Source organism: Excalfactoria chinensis, chromosome 3, assembly GCF_039878825.1.
Source record: "Excalfactoria chinensis isolate bCotChi1 chromosome 3, bCotChi1.hap2, whole genome shotgun sequence".
Classification (NCBI taxonomy): domain Eukaryota; kingdom Metazoa; phylum Chordata; class Aves; order Galliformes; family Phasianidae; genus Excalfactoria; species Excalfactoria chinensis.
Genome location: NC_092827.1, coordinates 19,082,457 through 19,104,817, shown reverse-complemented (window position 1 = coordinate 19,104,817; position 22,361 = coordinate 19,082,457). Strand labels below are relative to the sequence as shown.

At 38.4% G+C, this 22,361-nt stretch overlaps 1 protein-coding gene across 1 annotated transcript in view; it reads right to left on the bottom strand.

The window, feature by feature from the left end:
* MYOM2 (myomesin 2) overlaps window positions 1–20,471 on the bottom strand; it is a 67,482-nt gene extending 47,011 nt beyond the window's left edge. Inside the window, exons 1-9 of the mRNA XM_072332528.1 lie at window positions 20,365–20,471; window positions 19,151–19,270; window positions 16,561–16,699; window positions 16,206–16,363; window positions 15,260–15,352; window positions 4,983–5,071; window positions 4,855–4,905; window positions 4,417–4,581; window positions 1,338–1,499 (exon numbers count right to left, since the gene is read on the bottom strand). Coding sequence (XP_072188629.1) covers window positions 1,338–1,499; window positions 4,417–4,581; window positions 4,855–4,905; window positions 4,983–5,071; window positions 15,260–15,352; window positions 16,206–16,363; window positions 16,561–16,699; window positions 19,151–19,270; window positions 20,365–20,471 — 1,084 coding nt within the window. The remainder of the gene's footprint in view (window positions 1–1,337; window positions 1,500–4,416; window positions 4,582–4,854; window positions 4,906–4,982; window positions 5,072–15,259; window positions 15,353–16,205; window positions 16,364–16,560; window positions 16,700–19,150; window positions 19,271–20,364) is intronic.
* Window positions 20,472–22,361: the final 1,890 nt, after the last annotated feature.

Sequence of the window (22,361 nt, the reverse complement as noted above, 5' to 3'; positions counted from 1 at the left end):
CCTTATGCATGTTTCTTGCAGTTGAATCTGAAGTATTTCAAAAGAGGAACCTTAGCTACTGAGAACACAGTTTTCCCATGTTAGTTTTGAGGTGGCTGAAATTCAGTCAAGCTGCAGTCCCTGTACACATGAAAGGGGGAAAAAATAGGCAAGACAAAGGCCAACAAAGGGCACTACAGACTCCGGAGTACTGAGGTCCAGGCCAAGATTCTGTGTGTGTGAATGCATCAGACTAAGTACAAAATGGACCATTGCAGTACCTGAAATTAACTCACCAGAATGAGAATAAACTCTAGGAAAAATTATTATGAATTAGTGAAGGTTTTTTTCACTTGGGTAGTTTCTTTTTTAGAAGTTAAATGCAACTAGAAATCTTTTGCATATTGTTTCCAGAGAGATCAGGGTGGCTTATTAAAGACATATCACAAAGCTGATGAAACCCATGGGCTAGTCCTGTGAGGAAGATGGATCTCAGCCACTCATAAAAGCACTCATGCTTCTCCACTCTGCACAAATTGGCTGGAAGACTATTCTGCAAGTATATTTCCAAGACCAGCCCAGATCTCCATGGATTTAAAATTACTGCAGCTCCAACAGCTTCGGCATGGCTGCACCAGTTCGCCACACCTGAGAGAATAAAAGCACTGCTCAGCCAGTTATATTCATCATTCAATTTAAAAGTAATAATAATTTAAAAAAAAAAAAAAAATTAAAAGGAAAAACTTAGTTTTGCACAGATGTACATGTGGGAGCTCATTCTCCCTTCATTGAGAGTTTTGTATGCAAATGCAAGGGCAAATTCTAACCTTTTATTCTATTTTAACACATTTATCTTCCTTTTAGCTATGTCTCTTGTGAAAACTGTATTTCTTCAATGAGCTAATTTCTTACTTTGCTTCTTTTTCTGCTTATTAAGCTGTGTGCCTGGTATGTCAGTGAGAATATTTCTTTCTCCTGTGTCTCCACCTAAGGCCAGGCACAGAATTTGAGTATGCCCAACAAGGCTTTTTCCCATTTGGTAATGTAGATAAAACAATTACAGTGCAGACTGTTAGCAAGCAAAGACATTTCTTTCCTATTGGGAAAAGAGAAAGTAAAGAAAGATATAAGCTGTTTCTTTATAAGAATTGTGTACCTTGTTCTCCTTCTTCTTGAAGCTCTCACTCACGTAGAGCAACTGTAGTTTCTCTAGCACAGACTAGTATATAAATCAAATTACTGTTAAATACCACCATGCCACCTTTCTTTCTACTTCATTTATTGCATAGGGTTTTTTAATGAAACTGCTCTTTCTACTGCTATTTTTAATTTCTCCAAGAAAGGGGTGAAAACCTTACCTCTGACAAACAGGAATGCACTACATTCATTCACTCCACCTTTCGTAACCATCCGCAGGGTGTATAAACCTTCATCATCTTTGTTCAGATGAGTGAAGGACAGAGCTGCCTGGCCTTCTCCAAAATACAGCTTTGTCCACTGGGAGTCCTTTATCAGAACATCTGGAAAAGGAGATCCATGTTAGCACATAAAACAGAACAATGTCCTAGTGTAACTCTGTGCTAATCAAAGGCATGAACTACACCAGCTTTATACTAACTTCATTCAGAGGGATGATGTTTTGATGCCATGAAAACTCTACAGAAAGTAAGCTGTTACTCCCTAAGCATAATTCTTTAATGAATTTGCATATGTAAGGACTATCCTATGCAGTGCAAACTTCTCAACTTTCATCACTGTTATTTTGAATGTGTTGACAGAGAAAAATATTACAAAATACTACATTTTGGGGAAAAAAAATATGTAAACTTGCCATTTTCTGTAATAAATGTAGGGTGGAACTTTGTTTCATTATTAATAAGTTTTGTAACCTGTTCAGGTCAAATGTCAGATTACTCAATTTCTTTCTCCAAGTTTAAAAATGAGATTTCTGTTTAATCTGGGCTGCTGTAAGCACACACTGAATTTAAATCCTCAAGGCATGTCTGTTCAGCAGTGAATGAAATTAAATTTGAATTTCTCGCAGGTGAGAGGTGGTGACCCATGATTAATGCAAATTAATCTGATTGCCTAGTGAAACCTGAGCAAAAGAATGAGCAGGATATTTTATGCTAGCCAAGGGACTTTCTTCACCTCAACTTTTTAAATAATTGATTGGATTATTTTTTTATTTCTAACTCCCTAAGACCTATTGCATATTAATTTATTCTAATCAATTCAGTAGATTTATATTTAAAGGAAATGAATATCTATAAATGTTTATTATTCTATTGCTTAAATACACGTTGGTACAGACACTCAGATGATTGCAAAGGAATTCATTTTTCCAGCTACCAGTTGAACTACATGGAAAAGCATAAAAAATAACACATGCAGATAATAAAACATGCTACTAAAACTTACAGTAAATTACGTGATCATCTAAGCAAACAGCTTCTTAGAGAGGAGAGTATAAAGTAAATGCAGTCACATTTATTCCCATTAAATCCTTAATCATGAGATCCTTGCCTAGACAATCTGCCTGTCCCCTTTCTGTCATGTCACAATGGAACTGACACTTTCTGCAGAGAGACATGATGTACTTTAAATGAAGCCAGAAAGCATCTCCACCTAGAATCTTTAACCAATGCCTGGGTTCTGTGTGAAAATCCTTAAGAAAGAAGTGAAGTTGAGCCACCAACACCTCTGAATAAAAGGTCACTTATATATATTCCAGGCTGAGAGGAATGGCAGGCACTCCAGAATTAATATACACAAACTGCAAGCAAGCCTGTGCTCCCTGTTAAGGCCAGAATCATCCATTCCCACTGCTCATAGGTACCTTACACCAGAAATTATGGAAGTAGTTGTATTTGGTAAGAGCAGAAAAACTTTCCTTCACAAAAGGCCAAAAACACATCAAATCCTTTAAGAAATCAAGAGGTCTCTTTTTAATGCAGCCTGGATGGTTGACACGAGAAGCCAAGAGAAAATAAATTTCAGAGGCCACAAACGTATTCTCTAGTTTTAGTGGGGAAGGTATTTATGCACCCGTGATCACAATAATATTACAATACTAAATCTTCCCAGTTGTGATCAAATCTCCAGTACACTGACATGTTACACTCCATGACTTCTACCAAGACTTATCAAGAGTAACCCTCAGAGTCAGTGTGAGTCAACCTTCAATTGCTGTTGTCAGTATAAGAGACATTTTTCCTAAAACATTATACAGAGGGAAAATCATATAGATTGAAGTTTATCTTCATCAGGCATTTTGATCTCCTGTAACAGCTCAGTTGCGCACTCTGTGATTTTTTCCTTTGAATTAAGCTTTATATTCTCTATTACAGTATAAATAACTGCAGAATGCTGGTGCATATCACTTCATAATGTCTATGTTACACCAGAGATCAATATCAGAAAGCTCTAGTTACCAGCTGATCTCTTATTAAGATTGGATATACATTTCAGAAGTATTATCTTGATTTAGTTCTTTCAGCATCTTAAATTGTTCTAAGTGGACCATGAATTGTAGATGTCATATTCATGTTTGCTGAATCCCAAACCACATTAGAGGATTTGATTCAGTTGACTTATATGCCCCTAGGATTCTAGTAGACAACCTCAATAAGCTTCACTCATGTGAAGCTTATTAATACTGAATAAACACATATTTCTCTTGTGTATAATTATTAGAAATAAATCATACACATCCTTCTCAGTGATTCCATTGTTATTATTTGATTAATATAAACTGAAAAATCATAGGAAAAAATGAAATTTGTCTTAATAAAATTGTAGAATTAAATATTATCTTAAAAAAAACCACAACATTGAAAGCACATAATGTTCTACAAATTATTAACCTTCTCATCATTTATATTTATGCCTTGCCTCCAGATCTCAAGAGATTCAACATGGGGAATTATAGCACACAGCAAAGGTTCTTAGCTCATGAATTTCTGCTGTATTTGGGAACAAGTTCTGCCAGTTGATACAGCTTTACACCTCTTGGAAATAATGTGATCCATCTACATATCCATTACATATCAAGAGCGAATTATGTTGGCATCATTTAGTATTAATCTGACAGGTCCGCAACCTGTTGCTCCACAGAGCAAGAATAATGCATGGTGGGTGAAAACTAGAACAATATGAAGCACTCGTGTGAGGAAGTGACTTTAGATTTCCACCTAGTCAGTAAATATTTTAACCATTATCTTATTAGATAATATGAGATTACCTCCTTTGCTGTAAATGTGTGCTCAAGAAAAGGTGCACCATGTCACTGTTTAAAGAGAGATTAAGTCCATAAATTCATACTAGGGATGCTTACTTGCTTTATTCTGAAATTAAACTTCTGAATTTCACATTCTAAACTGATCAGTGTTTTCTTCAGCATTTTCCAGGTGGCTTCTATTCAATATATATACTTACCATCTCTATACCACTCGACACGAGGCCGTAGTCTTTTCAGCTCTGGGGTGACCAACACGGAACACTTAAGGGTCAGTGTTTCACCTTCGGTTGCAAAGGTGACTCCAAATTTCTCCAGAAATTGGACATCAAAGTGTGTGAAGCAAACATCATATGACAGTGGCACTGTGCATGAGAAAATGAAAACATTCTTATTAAATTGTAGTTGGCACAAGCAGGTTACTGTCTAATCTAAATAGAAAATGGAACTCTCTGGTATACTATATTCTGATTAAGAGATGCAAATGAGAAAGAAAAGTGTCTGGACTCATATTGCTCATATTGCTACCTGAAGAAACAAGTTACATTTAATTTCCTCATATGTAAAACATTATCATGGCTCTTAATAGCTATAAGGGGATATAAACTACTTAAGCAAAGATTTTATAAATTGCTTACAGTGGAAGGGCATTATCCCAGCTGGGTGAGGCTCCTCACTCTCTCTGAACCCTGTAAAACACACAATAAAGACTCAACAGCATGAACATGATAATTATTTCCTATTTTAATCATAAATTAGGACTTACTTCTCACAACCACAGCACAATTAGTTGATGCTTGCCCATGGATATTTGTTGCGACAGCTGAGTAGGTAGCAGAATCATCAAAATCAGCTCTGATAATGGAAAAAAGGGAAATAAATAACTCGGTGCAAATACAAATGCTCTGAACAATCAGTATTACAAACCAAGCTGTGCCAACACTAAGCAAAGCTCTTCACTCACACTAAACAGTATAAGAAGTTGATGAAAGACAATAAAAAAAGCTGGTACTATTTTTGCTACAGTTTTATCATGGATTAATGTGCAGGTTTCATGGACTTGAGCAAACTGGAGATGACCTTTAGAGAATTATCTAAAGAAGAGAGCTAGAATATGGGAGTCTGGCTATTCTTTTTCGCTATGTAACTTTGCTCCTTAATCTGTCTTGCCCTTCTGCCACATATTTTTAGAAAGATACATGGAAGAAAAGGATGCGATGCTTGCAGAAGTACGCTGTCCTACAACGATTCCCAGCAAGTATGTACTGGGTTTGTGCCTCTCTCATAGCTCACAGGAAATGCAAACAAACAAAACAAAACAAACAAAAATAGAACAAGGAATCTGACTTAAATGGTGGCATAAAGATTTTGGTTTTATTTATTTTGTTAGTTACAAAATTTATCTATTATGTAAGGAGAATATAAGGGAAAGCAAATTAAAAAAATAATTACTTTGTGGCAAATAGTGCCCAGTGATGGAATGCCTCACCTACCACATCCTTGAAGGAGAATTTACACTAGCAGATATATGGCTAATTATGATACAAGTCCAAACCTTTTTCTATTAAAGATGTGCTCAACCACAAGAAATATTACTTCAGTGGGCATGACATAAAATTGAAATAAAGGAAAGAAAAATAATTCTTTATTTGCATGCACATTTTTTGTGCAATTACTTTAATTTACAGTTGAAGTAAACTTATCTGTGTCTAATAAACATAAAGAAAACTGACTAGAAGCATTAAAAATATTTTGGACTCTTTTTTGTTAAAATGCAGATTTAGATAGAATGAAATTTCCTCAAAAAAAAGAATATTTAGTCTGGAGGAAGAAACAATTTTGAAAAAGTTGGAATATTTCATTTTAATATTTCATAGAATTATAGAATGGCCTGGGTTAAAAAGGACCACACTGACTATCCAGTTTCAACCCCCTGCTATGTGCAGGGTAGCCAAACCCCAGACCAGGCTTCCCAGTGCCACATCCAGCCTGGCCTTGAATGCCTCCAGGAATGGAGCATCCACAACCTCCTTGGGCAACCTGTTCCAGTGTGTCACCAGCCTCTGTGTGAAAAACTTCCTCGTGATATCTAACCTAAACCTCCTCTGTCTCAGTTTAAAACCATTCTTGCTGTCTTATTACCATCCACTCTTGTAAACAGTCATAATCATTTCAGAATGAACATTTCATTTCAAAAAGATATTTCAGAATTTAGACCTGCTTTATTTTCAGAAACATACAAAATACTTTAACATGAAATATTCTCATATATTGGTTTTGAATAAATAAAGATTTTAATTTGGCCCAAGTTGATATCTTTCCTTGAGGTTTTTTATTTAAAAATACATTTATGTCAAAGAAAATTGACAATTTTTCCTATTTCTTGGAATTTCTATTATGTTTAGCCATTGGTTAATCAGAGCACTGTCTGAAACACATATAATTGAATTCTGTTTCTGTGTATTCCAATGCATTTAATGGAGATCCTTCAGGAATTTCCAGTGATTATATTTAATGTTCTACATGTGTGTAATTAGTTTCCTCTAAGAATGAATTTGTATATTCCTGGTAACTGCCAGATTAAAGGGATGAAATTATGGCTGTGATTGTCTTCTAAGAATTCTTATATCCCAGGTGTGAAAGAAGAAAAAAGACGTAAAATGTTTGAAGTAAATTGTATAAGAGAATGTCAATCTGGGGCTATGTAGTACTTGAGACAGACATATCAGACTCCTTTTTTTCAGCTCTTACACATATTCTGGGTAGCGTCAGTAAAAAATGATACTATCTGTACTGTGATGCCTAAAATACAACTTGATGTAAGCTCTATTAAATTGTGATCTAACTCTTCAAACGAACAGGAGTAACAGCTCCTCCTAGAGGCAAATGTTCAGCACACAATCCACAAAACAACACGGCATGCTACCAAGTCGATCATACATTTAATTATCAAAGTCAGAGGACTTTCTCTTAAGACTAACCCACTTATCCAGAAAGTATGAAGCCCATAATTGCTCTACTACAGTCTGGACAGGAAAAGTAAGCCTGAAAAGCACTAGAGAAGAACTTAAATACTAGGTTAAATGTTATTTAATATTTCAGAATTTTCTGGAATTATTTTTAAAATGTCAATGCCTGTTCACCAATCTACATAAATTTTAACTGACTCTGAACTTACTTGAAAGCTGTTGGAGTTGGTGACATTAACTTCTAAATAACACAAATGCTTTTTCTTTAGCATCCCAGTTTCACTGTACTAACATTTGTGTTATGTCAAAAGTAAGTCAAAATTCAGTACAGGTTTGTTTGTTTTTTTTCCCTAAATCATGCTCCAATGTCTCTGTACTGAAATGTACGTAACTTACACACATTCTCAGCTCTGTACGGTGCATTGCCATAATGAAACAAGCCAACAACAAACAAGGCATAGAATCATAGAATCATAGAATTACCCAGGTTGGGAAAGACCTTGAAGATCATCAAGTCCAACCGCAGCCTAACCAGTACCCCATCTCTAAAAAAACCTCTGCTAAATCATATCCCTGAGTACCACATCCAAATGGCTCTTAAACACATCCAGGGATGGCAATTCAACCACCTCCCTGGGGAGCCTATTCCAGTACCTAACTACCCTTTCTGTAAAGAAGTTCTTCCTAATATCCAACCTAAACCTGCCCTGGTGCAACTTAAGGCCATTTCCCCTTGTCCTGTCACTTGTCACTAGTGAGAAGAGACCTGCCCCACTCTCACTGTAAGAACCTTTCAGGTACTGGAAGAGCGCGATAAGGTCTCCCCTCAGCCTCCTTTTCCCCAGACTAAACAGCCCCAGCTTCCTTAGCCTCTCCTCGTAGGGCTGATTCTCCAAGCCCTTCACGAGCCTTCACGAGCATCTAAAAAAGTTTTTTACAAGGGGCATCAGAGAACTCTAAGGTGTACAAGTCCCTTTGCACTACATCTATTTAAAGGAAATACATATAGTACATAGTATGCAGTATATACAATAAGATATGTAATATACAGTGATGACCTGCTAGAACAGCCCTTGGCATGAAATAGCATGTAACAGCTCTTTCCAAAGGATTGCTAGGCATAGCTCAGGAGATGATAGCAAGGGACTTCTCCCAGGAAGTATCCTGGTTATAGCTGCTCCATCCTGAAGGATAAGAGGATTAGCAGCATGAGTGTCATCCACTGCATGCCAGGGGAGCACTGTAGCAGAGGATGTATTTAATTATAGAAGGACAGCAATTCCTTGTCACCGATGGCAGGTAATGCCATATCACACCCTGTAGACCTCATCCCTAGATACATGCCCCATAAGGACTTCCTGTTCGCCAGGCCACTGTCCAGGCCACTCCCCACCCTGTCTGGAGACCTATGGAGGTGTACCACATCTTTTTCCAGCCTACGCCACCAGGCTTCTCCAGGAGCCATGCTGCAGGGTCAGCGCTGATCCACCCCCAGCTGGACAGTTTGGACAGCTTACAGCACCCAAACCATAATGGAGTGATGAATGGCTGCCTCACCACTGCTGTACCGGGATGCTCCCTTTCATAAACAAGGTCTACTTCAGGCCTCTCTCAAATACTGCTTAGCTGCTCTTCAACATTTTTGTTCTTACAGAGGTACTGACACAAGGATAAAATAAGAGCATACATACAGTGAGGTTAATTCGACTTTAAAACAGTCAGCTTTCACTGTTGGCTTCATTTTCCAGCAGATAAAACAATCAATTGTAATTAATTTCTATAAGAATCACTCAGGATTCAGGAACTGCAACATAATTTGTTAACCACAAAGTGGCATTAAACTAAGAAACTGGAGATGTAGTCTGAACAAAAGTGAGGCCACATTCTGCTTGACCACTCAAAACATCAGAAAATCAGAAAATCAGGAAACAGCATGAATCAGATATCTGATTAACTTTTCAGATGGGCATATAGCTGTGCTACTCTCAGTCCCCATAACTTTGTGTTCTCATAACGAACAGAAAAATGCCTCTATGTATTTTGGGTCTCCAAGGTAGAGGAAAGAAAATATAATCATAAAAGTCTACAGAACAGGCAGAAGAGTCACAGAAGGATTGTTTCTTTAGCCCAACCAGCTCAATGTATTAAAGGACCTATCTGACAGAATAGTCTGGATTAGCGATGATGTGAGAACTAATTTTATAAAAAGACCAAGCATGCTTCTTTTTTACAGTGTCTTTTCTCTTATGATGAGGAACAAGATCCTTGCTGTTACTATGAACATACAGATAATAAGTCCCCAGTCCAGACATTTTAAGAGATCCTACCAATTCTGTCCATTTTCTGGAGGTCACTGCTGTGAAACCATTTTATAGTTCTATGCCATAAACTCTACCTTAACTCAGCAGGGGATAAATCAAACCATCTTAGATAGCCTAACACTCAATGGCCTGCATTTAAGCTTGATGTTGGAGGTGTACTGTGTCCAGTTCTGTGCTACTGTGTCCAGTTCCGGGCTCCCCAGTACAAAAAAGACAGGGATCTCTTGGAAAGAGTCCAGCAGAGGGCCACAAAGATGGTGAAGGGCCTGAAGCATTTTCCCTGTGAAGAAAGGCTGAGTGAAATGGGTCTGTTTAGCCTTAAGAAGACTGAGAGGGGACCAGATCCAGGTCTATAAATATCTGAGGTGTGGGTGGAAAAGTGGCGAGGCCAGACTCTTTTCAGCAGTGTGTGGAGACAGGATAAGGGGAAATGGACAAACACTGGAGCATAGGAAGTTCTTCATGGATGTGCGCAAGAACTTTTTTACGTTGAGGGTGACAGAGCACTGGAACAGGCTGCCCAGGGGGGTTGTGGAGTCTCCTTCTCTGGAGATATTCAAGACCCACTTGGACCTACCTGTGCGACCTGGTGTAGGGAACCTGCTTTGGCACGGGGGTTGGACTCAAAGATCTCTGGATGTCCCTTTCAACCCCTATGGTTCTATGATTCTGTATGGGATTAGTGTGTTAGCACTACACAGTGCATTGGCTTAATACACACTAAAAATTTGAACAGGATGGCAAGGTATCATAGTATCATAGTATCATAGTATCATAGTATCATAGTATCGTGCGAGTTGGAAGGGACCTTAGAGATCATCGAGTCCAACTCCCGGGATTCGAGCCCTCTAGTGTAGCAGAGCAGCAGTTTTACCCCTTACGCCACAAGGGGGATTCGAACCTGGGCCCTCTGGTGTTGCAAGTGGCGGTTCTAACACCGTGCGCCACCGGGGGCAAAGGTACATCAAGTTCTAATTCTCCTTTGGTGCCAGATAATATTCAGACTGAGGATTACCTTGGAAATTACTTCCTTTTCTGTGAATATAAAAAATAGATTTCCTAGATGCACTGTAAAGTGTACTGAGTCAAGACCATTTACAAATGATATTAGAAGTACCCAGGAGAGGAGGTGTAGTCTGTCCACCAGTTTTCCTCGCCTCACAATGGAGAACGTATTTTCCAACCTTTACAAAGGTCAGATAAAATATGCATAGAGTACATTTAGAAGGTGTGAGGTGTGAGGGCACCTCACGCATGTTCCAAGGTACTAATAATTTTTGTGAAAATTAGATTGCCCTCAATCCACATGAGGTTCTGCAGCTCCTATGCTTGTGTGGGGAATATTTCCCAGGCAGACACTTCTGTTTAAAATGCATATATTCATCCACCTGCCTCGTGTAGATTTAAATACAGGGGTTGAGACTAAGATAATATTTTTGCCTGAATTAGAACACAACTCAGTGCATGTCAAGAGCAGGAAGCATAACACAGTAAATTTCAAGAGTTAAAATTGCCTCCTTGAATTCAAATGACAAAATGTTCAGTGTTACGACCATGTGACACCAAAATGTGGAAACACTTTCCAGGATCACCATCTTATAGTCTGATTCTCTAGATGGACTGAACCTGATAGATTCTTTTTAATTAGTTGGTTTTTGTTCTTACTGAATAGTGGACCTCTGTTTTGAGTCTGACGTTGCCTCATGCCCATTTCATTGGCTTCCAGATTTTGCAGTTTATAGGGGACAGTGACTGGCAGGTCAGAAAATTGCAGATAATTGCATTTGGGGGATGTTGTTTGCATTTCTTCAAAGAAAAAAGAACAGAAGCACACCATACCTGCTGCCTATACACAAACAGTGGCAGTGCATACCTGCAAAACGCCAGGACCTGCAGCCTATCACCACACAACCAACCATATGCAGCCCCAAGGCTCTGCCTCCTGAACTGGTGCAGTGCCTGTACTCTGTCCCGCTTCCGCCCACAGCAGGAGGAAAGGCAAGCCTCATTCCAGCTTAAATCATTTCAAGCCTTTTGTTCCTAATCAAACTAAAATAGCACTGTACTGACTGCACAGTGTCATTTGTTAAATGAGAATAGTTAGAAAAGAAGGTTGGTTCAATTTTTAAGCTTTTTTTGTTTTTCTTTTTTAAAGCAATGCTGATGACGCTTAGGAGCTGAGTGCTTGATTAGGGGCTAGCTCTGCCTTCTGGCAGTAGGTATTACACTGCACTCTGCTGGCTTTGCCACACATTTTCTCTGATAAAACCACAAACCCTTTCTTGCTGTAATTAGAAGCATTTTTAAGCAGTGACTTCCTGAAACGGGAAAGGAACATAGCCCTAACAAAATATGCCAAAATTGAGCACTGTACAAGTGGCAGTGTGCAAATGCACCACACTGACAGAGCTCTGGAAAATCAGACTTCCTTTTCTGCTTATCATTTCTCATCTGTTCATCTGCCTGCTCATTGCAGAGCTTTTGGAATACTGGGAGCATGCTGCCGTCCTCTCTATACCCCAGTCACCATATCAGAATACATAGTATAGCCCTTCATGGTTGTGTAAAGCCAAGTGATTCATTGCAGGAGCAACTTGACTTTCATATCAGTAAAAGAACTAGTCCATGCATCATAAGAAAAAAAATAAAAAAAATTTAAAAAAAAAATGGAAAAAGAAAAGGACTAGGGAATAGAACAAAGGCCTGTGGCTAAACAAATATCATCAACTAGGCAATCCAAAATGTTTGAATTTAAAGTACTGAGATATACACAATAGCTGTGCTATAGAGTAACAAAGCGTACTAATCCTGACTACCTCCAATAGAGAAATATTTTCTTGAATTATCAATTTGTAGTTTAATTAGATGGGATAAAGAAGTAAATGTAGAACAAGCCCTATAACTGTGAGATATTCCAAACTTATCATGAAAGCTCCATATCCTTCTTTACTGCGTAAGAGAGATCTTGAGCTCAGGCTCTGAAATGAGAAAGCTTAAAATGAGCAAGAGAGTGGAACTATATGGCAATGATAGTGCTTAATGAATGTAGAAAATGTGGTAAACTGAGCACAATGCACCGTGAAAATATGAGACTGAGAAATGAAAATGATCTGCTATAGACATGGGCCCTGGAAGACAGAAAATGGGAGGGATGAAACTGTGTCCAGTTACTGTTTTAAGTTGACAAGCTGACGTCCTGGTTCTGGCACCTCAAGAATTTTTCCACTGGGATCAAGGAATACTCATAGGAATAAATATCACACTTGCATCAGAAGGAAAAGTTCACTCCCTGAGCTTCCCTGAGGCACTAAAAAGGTAGCCAAGAAATTCCAAGGCAGTTCTGAGTGGCTGTGGATCAGATGATATGCAGCTCAGCACTTTGGTATGAACAGCTGAGAAGAGCACAGCAGCGGATAGGTAGAAAATCCAAACTGTTCTACTTCTAGGAAAAAAATAGTGCTATAAAAATGCACGTATAGAGATATTTATGGAAGATCTGAAGTGAACAGATCTATGTTTTTACTTAAAGCTTTAGTAATACATATGTTAACCAAACACGTATCATTTCATTGTCTAATACTGGTACATCTAATAACAGCAATAGAAAAACTATCAAAAGTACCTCCGGTGGCGCAGCGGTAGAATTCCCGTTTGCAACACCAGGGGGCCCGGGTTCGAATCCCCCCCTGTGGAGCAGGGGGTAGAAGTGCCGCTCTGCTACACAGAGGGCTCGAATCCCGGGAGTTGGACTCGATGATCTCTAAGGTCCCTTCCAACTCGCACAATACTATGATACTATGATATGATGAAAACATTCTTCTATTTCCCAAAGATTGATCTTTCAACTATTGGGAAGCACTAAGCAATTGATGGTCAAGTTTTGAAATAAAATAAACTAGTAATTCTATTTAAACTTAGACTTCTTTTTAAGTTAATGAACTGTATAAGTCTATGGTAAATAAATCATAGCTCTGGGTCTACAGTCCCTCAATGCTCTTTTGAGTGGAGAAGGGAGACTTATCAGAGATCACCTAGGTGACGTTAGCTAGCAAAAAGACCACACTACCAGAAAAGGAACAGAGCAACGGCAGCTTGACTGAACATGAGTAACCACATATGAATACATACAGATCTGTGCCTAGTAAACAGCGGACAATGATGAGTGGGGGTGGACTCTTATGTGGTTGCCAGTGAATGACTCTAAGGTATGTCTGAGTAAGTACAACTCTATCTGAACAATCCCAAAGGTGGCTATGGATGTTGTCTACATGACCGATAACCAGTAACAGAAAGACAAAAAAGCACCAGGGAATTATAAGATACTTCTGATGTGATGGCTACAGATGCTCTAAAAGCACTATCCTCACTGATTCACGCTTTCTCAAAAAGCAATTTACACTCTAAAAGTCACAAAAGGAAACTGTGCTATATAGTGAGTGTCAGGACTCACCAAGCAGCAGCTTATTAACACTAAGCAAGATAAACACAAGTACAATCATTTAGTTGCACTGTCACCTATGTTTTATCTATCACTCAGTGCCACACACACCCAGACAGAGGAGAGTATTTTCCATTTTCATCTGCTGCAAGTAAGAGGGTTGCAGTAGAGCAACCTGTTTTTTTCTTTTAACGTCACCTCCGAAACTGATGCTGGTGGGAGAGAACTAGCTGTGTTGAGACATGTACAGAGACATGTACATGTGTTGAGACATTGTACAGAGAGCAGCCAGGAAATTATTGATGTCTTGGGATTGAAGACTGTGAGTATCTTATAGGTACATGTAAGTACTACTACTCCTTGAGATATATCCCTTAAGAAGCAACAACAGAGCAGTTCTGGCTAAGGACTTCCATACAGGGATATGCTTCTCCTGTCCTGAGATACGGAAAGTTGAAAAGTCAAGTTGGACTTTGTTTCAGAAACAAAGACAAGCATTCCTTCCCCAGATTAGAAGGAATTATGCAGTTATTTTCTTTGCTAAAACCACAAGTTCAGGGTTTCTTCCACTACTGACAGGTAGACAAAGTAGAAGATGAAAAGTTTGACTTGACAAGGACTAGCTACAAATATTCCAGCTGTTTGACCACAGATACTCATGTTCTGGAGAAGTTTAAAAGGACAGGTATTTTTTATGTCTCTTCTCTAGATATTAATTTTCTTTGTTGAATACTGCTGTTATGCCTTCATTTTACTCTGGCATTTTATATTTCATAAAAAGAATTGTTACTGAGACATAAGCAACAGGCAACATTTCAGTTGTTTAGGACAGCCTGGTACGAGTGTTAGTTTTAGGAAGATGTTCTATACAGGCACTTTCTATACTGCAATATTAACACCATTTTGAAAAACAGTACATTAAATCAGATTTTTCTTTCTCTCTAAGTTAACATTTCCTTAGTTCTCAGAGAACAAATGGAGATCAAAAGGAAATAGAACCTGCCATATAACAAAACAAAAACCAATAGCTGAGTATCTTTGCCATGGCCTGCAGAATTTCTAGATAAAGAGCTTCATCATGAAAAATAACATAAAATACACATTTTTTCTTGAAAAAAAAAGGAACTATTTCTTTCAGCCACTGATATCTACTTTGCTTTTTATAGGCTGCCAAATCTAAATAATAGAAATATCTACTTTTTCATTTTCAATTCATTTTCATGACATAATATCCAGGTATTTAGTGAACCACCTCTATCCTAGATGTGAGAGAAATACGTTGAATTTGCATAGAGTATAAAAATCTACTGTATACCTGTTTATATGCAGCACATGCACTCCATATTTGTTTTCAACAGTGTACTTTGTTGGATCACTTGCAGGGGTAATCAATTCCTCATTTTTGTACCTGACAATCAAGAAAAAAAATGAATTAATTAATGGCAGTTTCTATTCATTTCAATAATTCCATTGTTTTTTTACATTCAGGAATCATATTTTGTAATCTGAGAACTCTATACATTTTCTCTACCTGTATATTTTCCAATATTATGTGAATAAGTACATATTCAGGCCACAGAGGTGAAGGAGGACCATCACTGCAGTAGATAATAGAAAGGAATGCACCCAGACAAGAGATAGCAGTGGAGAAAGACTGAATGCTACTTGAACTTTCCAGTCCACTAGCCTTGATTCAGAATGGGAAGCAAACTTTGATCACAGCAGAGCACTTCAGCTCACAAAAGGGAAACAGCAATAGGGTTAGATTTTCACAGGTCAATCTGTAGATTTGATATATACCAGACAGCACTTATCTAGACAGAAGAGCAGCTTCAGGGTCTTTACATTAAAGTCCACCTCAACAGGGGCTGACACAAAGCAGACATGCAGTCTGTGGCAATTGTCCATGACAACAATAGTACTGTGCAAGTTAACCCAGTCCTAGGAAGCAGTCTGTGAACTTTGCGTATTGTGTCATTTTCTACTTCATCTTCAAGGAAATGAATGGCCAAAAAGACTGGAGTGCTTTCCACAGTCTGCCTTTTGAAATTCCCAAGTTTGCTTCTCACACTGAGCATGGCCATTCAGCAAGCTTTCCTCTCACTCTTCCCAGTACAGCATCAAGTACTAGGATAAAGCCCATACATAAGGATTACAAAGTGTTTTTAACATTAATTATGTGACAATTATCGCTAATGCCATGAATTCCCAGTTGGAAAAGTTTAATGTTTTTAGAGGCTTGGATAAGGCCAGTTTCTTACCACTGTACAACAGGGGAGGGAAATCCCTGTACAGTGAAGCAAAGACGCACAGACATCTTTTCCCAGACAGTGTGAGATCTCAGGCGCACTAGAATTTCAGGAGCTCGACTTATTTTTTCCTCAAAAGCATGTCTTTCCAGAGACATATTTTCTTCTACCTGTTAAACAAACAAAAACAATAAAAGTGGGAAAAGGAGGCATTTAGCACTAGACTCAAATAGGCTAGAAGATTTAATCTTAAATCTACAACATCAAAAGATGTTAAGACACTACTAATATTTTAAACATAGACCTAAATCATAGTATATCTTATAACTGTACTTGGATAGGGACAAAAAAACAGTCAGTACCGTACCATTCTTTGTATAGCAAGTCTATCCAGTTGTTCCCTAGCATGGTGCCTGGCCATGTGAATCTCTCTTTCCAAAGATGACAGCTCACTTGCAAATTTGATCCTTTTTTCATCACTAGCATGAGACTTTTGCTCTTGAGTCCTGTAGAATAAGAAAAAATGTTAGATATGAACAATTAATATGAAGTTTTAAGATTATTACTTCCACACATTAGGCAGCTAAGGGTTTTTAAAACGATATCAGGGTGGAAAACTTAGTTAAGAAATTATTCTGAACAGTCTACCAGCATATCCTAGCGAGCCTGAGAGGTGATATGAATATGGCATGGACTGAAGAGTTGGGCAGAGAGGAAATTGATGAGGCTTAATGCGAGCAAGTACAGTCTTGAGCCTGTGGAGAAATAACCACATGCACCAGAACAGATTAGAGGCTGACCTGCTGGAGAGGAGTTCTGCAAAGAACCTGGGTGTTCTAGTGGATAACAGGTTGGCCATGAGCCAGAAGTGTGTCCTTGTGGCCAAGAAGGTGAATGGTGTCCTGGGGTGCATTAAAAAGAGCATGGCCAGCAGGCCAAGGGGGGTGATTCCCCCCCTCTACTCTGCCCTGGTGAGGCCACATATAGACTACTGAGTCCAGCTCATGGCTCCCCAGATCCAAAAAGGCTGAGTTCTCCTAGATGGAGTCCTGTGAAAGGCCACAAAGATACTAAATGATGATGATAAAAGAACAGTAGATAATTTCCTGTATAAGGAAAGGCTGAGTAACCTGGGTCTGTTCAGACTGGGGAAGACTGAGAGGGGGATCTAATTAATGTTTATAAATATCTAAAGAGAGGTAGAAGACATATGGATGAGGCCAGGCTCTTTGTGGAGACGCACAGTGATAGGACAAGGAGTAAGGGTCTAAAACCTGAACAAGATTCATACTAACATGGAGAATAACTTTTTTACAGTAAGGGTGTTGGTGCACTGGAACAGACTGCCCAGAGAGGTTGTGGGGTCTTTTTGCATGGAGATATTCAAGACTCATCAGGATGCCTATCTGTGCTACCTACTGAAGGAAATCTGCTTTAGCAGGGTGTTGGACTTGATGATCTCTTGAGGTTCCTTCCAAACCTCACAATTCTGTGATTCTTACACAATCTTTCCCCCATACATGTTGTGCCATAGTTTCATATTTCTTGGAATCTGATATGGTCATACTGACCTGACACTCCACAGCCTTATTCAAGATCAGTAATCTGGTTGGCTTCCCTCTGGCTTTGACTGTACTTCACATGGATACAATAAGACAGAGTAGCAAAGGCTGGTTCTATGTCTATGTCATACTGTGATAAAAGTTATGCCACATTTCTGGTGTGCCCTTGGCTCTAGCACCTGAGAAGCACTGCTAGATCCAAGGGCTGCATCAAATGACCTCACCTGACAGATAGAGAACAAGGAGTTCACAAAGATTTGATAAACTACTGCATACGCCAAAGCTACCCTTGGACAGGGGCAAGCAGGATGTGCTACAGAAACTGCTAGTAAAAGACTCTCTTGAGAAATTTGTGGGTTTTGAAAGGGTTAGTGAGCCACCAGGGGAAATTGTGAGGAAGAACTGACTCCATAGATTTGTCAGAATTCTTATAAAAAGCAACATTTTCAACACTGTCAAGAGGAGCTAACTCATGCCTCTTCATTCATGATGAGTCTGTAAGCAGCCTACATTATTTGGCCTTGCCAACAACATAAAAGCAAGGAGCTAAAAGACTCTTAAAGTACAACCCAAGATGCAGTGAAGCAAATGAGATGACTTGGACAGTCTTCGGTGAACAAGTAGATCAAGCTATTATTTTCACTGATATTTTTTTAATATTTGGTTTTGCTACTGAATGTATTTTGAACACCAGATTTGTTTTTGCCATGTATAATTTAATATTGATAAAATTTGAGACTTTTTTAAAAAGATAAGTTATATTATGCTAATACAATTTACTCTCCTGGAACGTTCTGATCCTAGGATATATCTTTCAAAATGAAGTTCTAGAACCCTAAATATGTGTATGATATCCTCAACAAATTTTCTACAGAAAAGGTAGAATACATTATTGTATCATATACTGTCTGTATCTTTGTTACAGTCATTGTAAAGCATGTAGGAGCAGAAACAGTCAAGTTCTCTAACTGGAGCATTGCTGCCAGCACATTTATTCTAAGCCTTCATACCAAGGCTGTAATTGAGACACGACAATAAGCCATCTTGGTATTAAGGCAATCATTCAAAATTTTTAAACTGATCCAAACCAGAAATGCAGTAATAGTGCAGTAGATATGTTTGAAAATGTTTTGGATCCTGAGCAGATTCTTATTTTTATTGAGTTTAAAGCTATTTTCAAGGACCAGTCTTGGGATTAAGGGGAGCAACTCTTTCTGGTTGAAATATGAGACTGAAAGTGATACTTGGTGATTTAGTATTCAAGCCAAAATAGATTAGTGTTGAACAGTGACAGAGAAGACTCCATTCTTGCTGACTTTGAAGAGAGCCCTGGCAAAAGGGAGATACTGAATGGGATGAGAGCCACCACACAGGTCAGATGGGACAGAGCTTTACCTTTTCCTGGATTCTTGCATTGCTTCATGAGCCAAGCTGCGTGCCCTCCGGGCACAGAGTCTGCATGTTGTTTTTCCCAGGCCAGTTGATTCATAGTGAGCAGCCTGTCTAGAAGCGGCCCTTCAAATATTAAAAAAAATAATAATAATAATAAAATTAAAAAAGAAAAAAATTGCTAGAACACAGAAATTCTAGGAGAAAAAAAAATGCATTCACAAAAGTAAAATAAATTACTTTAAACAAGCTGAATTCTATAAATGAGCATAGTTCAGTAAGGATGCTACTTTGCATTCATCGCTAACTGCGATGCTACTAGGATGCTCTGATTCCCACTTGACCTTCAGAGGCTTAATGCCCATCATTCATCCCTTGAGCTCATTAGACACTTTATTTCATTTGATTCTACTAAATATATGCTCTATAGCCTGTCTTCAATCCTTTAAGTGCTGTGGTAGCACTGTTAAATAAATCCCAAGGGTACCAGCTTGTCTAAGAATCAAAGCACATAGAATCCCTATAATATTGCATATTTCTAAATATTCTTGCCTTTCTACACTTCACATAATCTTCCTCATAAAATCCCTCTTTCATAAGAGAATATGAGGAAGCTGGGAAGTTATCTAGGGATATTAATTACTGAAGAGAGTGGACAGTAATTCTTAAGCAACCCAGATTCAAAGTTCCAGGCTTTAAGACTAGACTCTGAGACTTCATGAGAGGAATTGAAACTGTTTTGTTGCCTAGTTGCTTTTTAACTGACAAAAAAAAAAAAAAAAAAAAAAAAAAAAAAAAAAAAAAACCATAATTAGGAATAGTCAATTTCACAATTTCAGGAGAATTAATATCCTTCTCGTGTTGTTTGGAAGAATGGGTAAAAACCTACTTCTATTATTTTCAATTTATTCCACTGCAATTTTACAGAAGTTTCAATCAGAGCTTAAAAAATGGGATTTCCAACTTGGAGGTAGTAAACAGGATGAAAACTCAGACAAAAGGCCTGTGCAGATGAGTTGCTACCAAACTAGATAGTCTATCTATGCTGGCGGGGGGTGACAGACAAGAAGCACCTCTATGGACAGAACTGAAAAAAGTACCATTCCGAATAAATCACCAGTGAGGGAGAGGAGAATGTAGATATCTTGATTCTAAGAACTGGCTGATTATCCAGTATAGAAACATCTCTGTGCAATACATGAGAAATACATGGTACCTACTTTCTTGCTGCATATTCCTCAAGTACATATCTTGTCTGAATGTTGCGATAGGACTGATCAAAGTGTTTGTGTCTTCTCTGGTAAAATGGCACTGCTACTGATGACATACTTCAGTTTGTTACAATCAGCAATTCCTGCAATGAAATCAGATTTAGCCATATGCTTCAGATACTTAAGTTTGATATTTTTACATATGTATACATGTGTACAAGCACAAACTTACAAAATTCCATCACTCTGTCACAAACAGAGCCATCAATTATATGCATGGGCACGCCAGACTGTTAGCTACAAAATGAGCCGCACAATCATAGAGCAAGAAGATCTCGATGGATTATTTTTCTCTTCTTTCCAGATGTGATTCGATACTTCCTTAGAAGTTTCCAGGGACAGAAATCTGACAGCTTTTTGGACATTTTCTAGGTATTTCATCTCTCCACTCTTCAAATCTTTTGCTTCATCCCTTCCTGCAATTTACACTGACCATTTCTAGCCCAGTTCACCACAACACAAAACAGATTGTATTAACCCACTTTGCAGCAGCATGTTGAGGATTCCAAAGCTGCATTCACATCTCCTTTCAGCTCTCCTATATACACCAAAAAAAGCTGGCTCATGCAATTTTTTCTCATGTGTCTCTTTTTTTTTTTCTAGACCAGTCATTCTGGTGGTCCTGCATAATGCCTCAAAAACATTTGCAGTTTGGTCAGGATCATAGAAACACAAAGTTGTACAGGACCTACAAGAACATCCAGTTCAACTGTCCTCCCATTACCATTGCTACCACAAGCCACTAAACCAGCTCCTCGGGATAGAAGGTTCAGGGAGCTCCCTGAAACACGTGGGTAGCAGGCATATTTCCCACTGTGTCAAGCAGGCAGAGGTATCAGCATCTCTTTATGCTCGTTAGGAACACAATGAAAACTTTTTGCAAACTTCTTCTGTGGAATGCTACTGGCCATATGCTGAGTATGCCAGCCAATGCAACTCTAAGTCCTGTTTGTTTGTATTCTCAGTTGGATGTGGGCTCTTGTGCTCCTGGGCTACTAAATGGCTGTGAGGGTCTCCAACACTCCAGCAAGCAAACAAATCAGACAACACTTTCTCCAAGAGATGGCTGCTCTTCAGTGACAATATAAGCAATTTCCCTGTATAAAGTCTATAAAGTAGACTCCGCTAGGACATGAAACACCACTAATTCACCCAGGGACCACACTGAGAGGGTTTCAAGGCCCCGGGGTAGTGATGGACCTGCCTGTCCCTACCAAGCACTCCTTGGGCCTACCCTGTGACCAAGGAGCCCATGTCTGTCCCTGGGGCCCTCAGGCCCTGCTTGTTTAGAAACAATGGGAACTCCCAGTAAATAAATTCAAAGGCACCAGTAACGACCAATTTTAATTTATTTTCTGTTTATTACCACACACCTGTGCTTTGGGGAGAAAAATTAACACACACGTCAAAAGTAGAGGAATAACTATTTCAGGAAAACAGATGTTTCTGGCAAAATGAAATCTCATTCAAAATTAAATAATCTCAGTCACCACATCGTTGTCAACTTCCAATTTTCAATAACTTTTTTTTGCTTTATTAATCTTTGCATTGTGGGAGAAGCACATGCAATCCACTTACTGAAAATAGGTTTTTAAATATTTATTCTGAAAGCAGATTTTTTTTCTGTCATGTATCAGAATTTTTATATCATCTCATGTTTAAAAAAGAAAAAGAAGAACAGTTGCAAAATTCCTCAGTAAGAACAGGTAAGCAATTATAAAATTGTTGAAAATCACAATATAATTAACAATTTTGCATGAATTTTAAGTGTGACCTATTAAAGATTTTCCTAATTGTATTATTAGCCAGATTACTTATGCAGAGGGAATAATTTTGTACATCTTACTGCTGGATGTTTTTCTTGAGAAAAAAAATCAAAGCTGGGTTTCTTATAAAACATATCAGACTTTTAGGAAGAAGAGATGATTCACTGAAAACTGCAATGC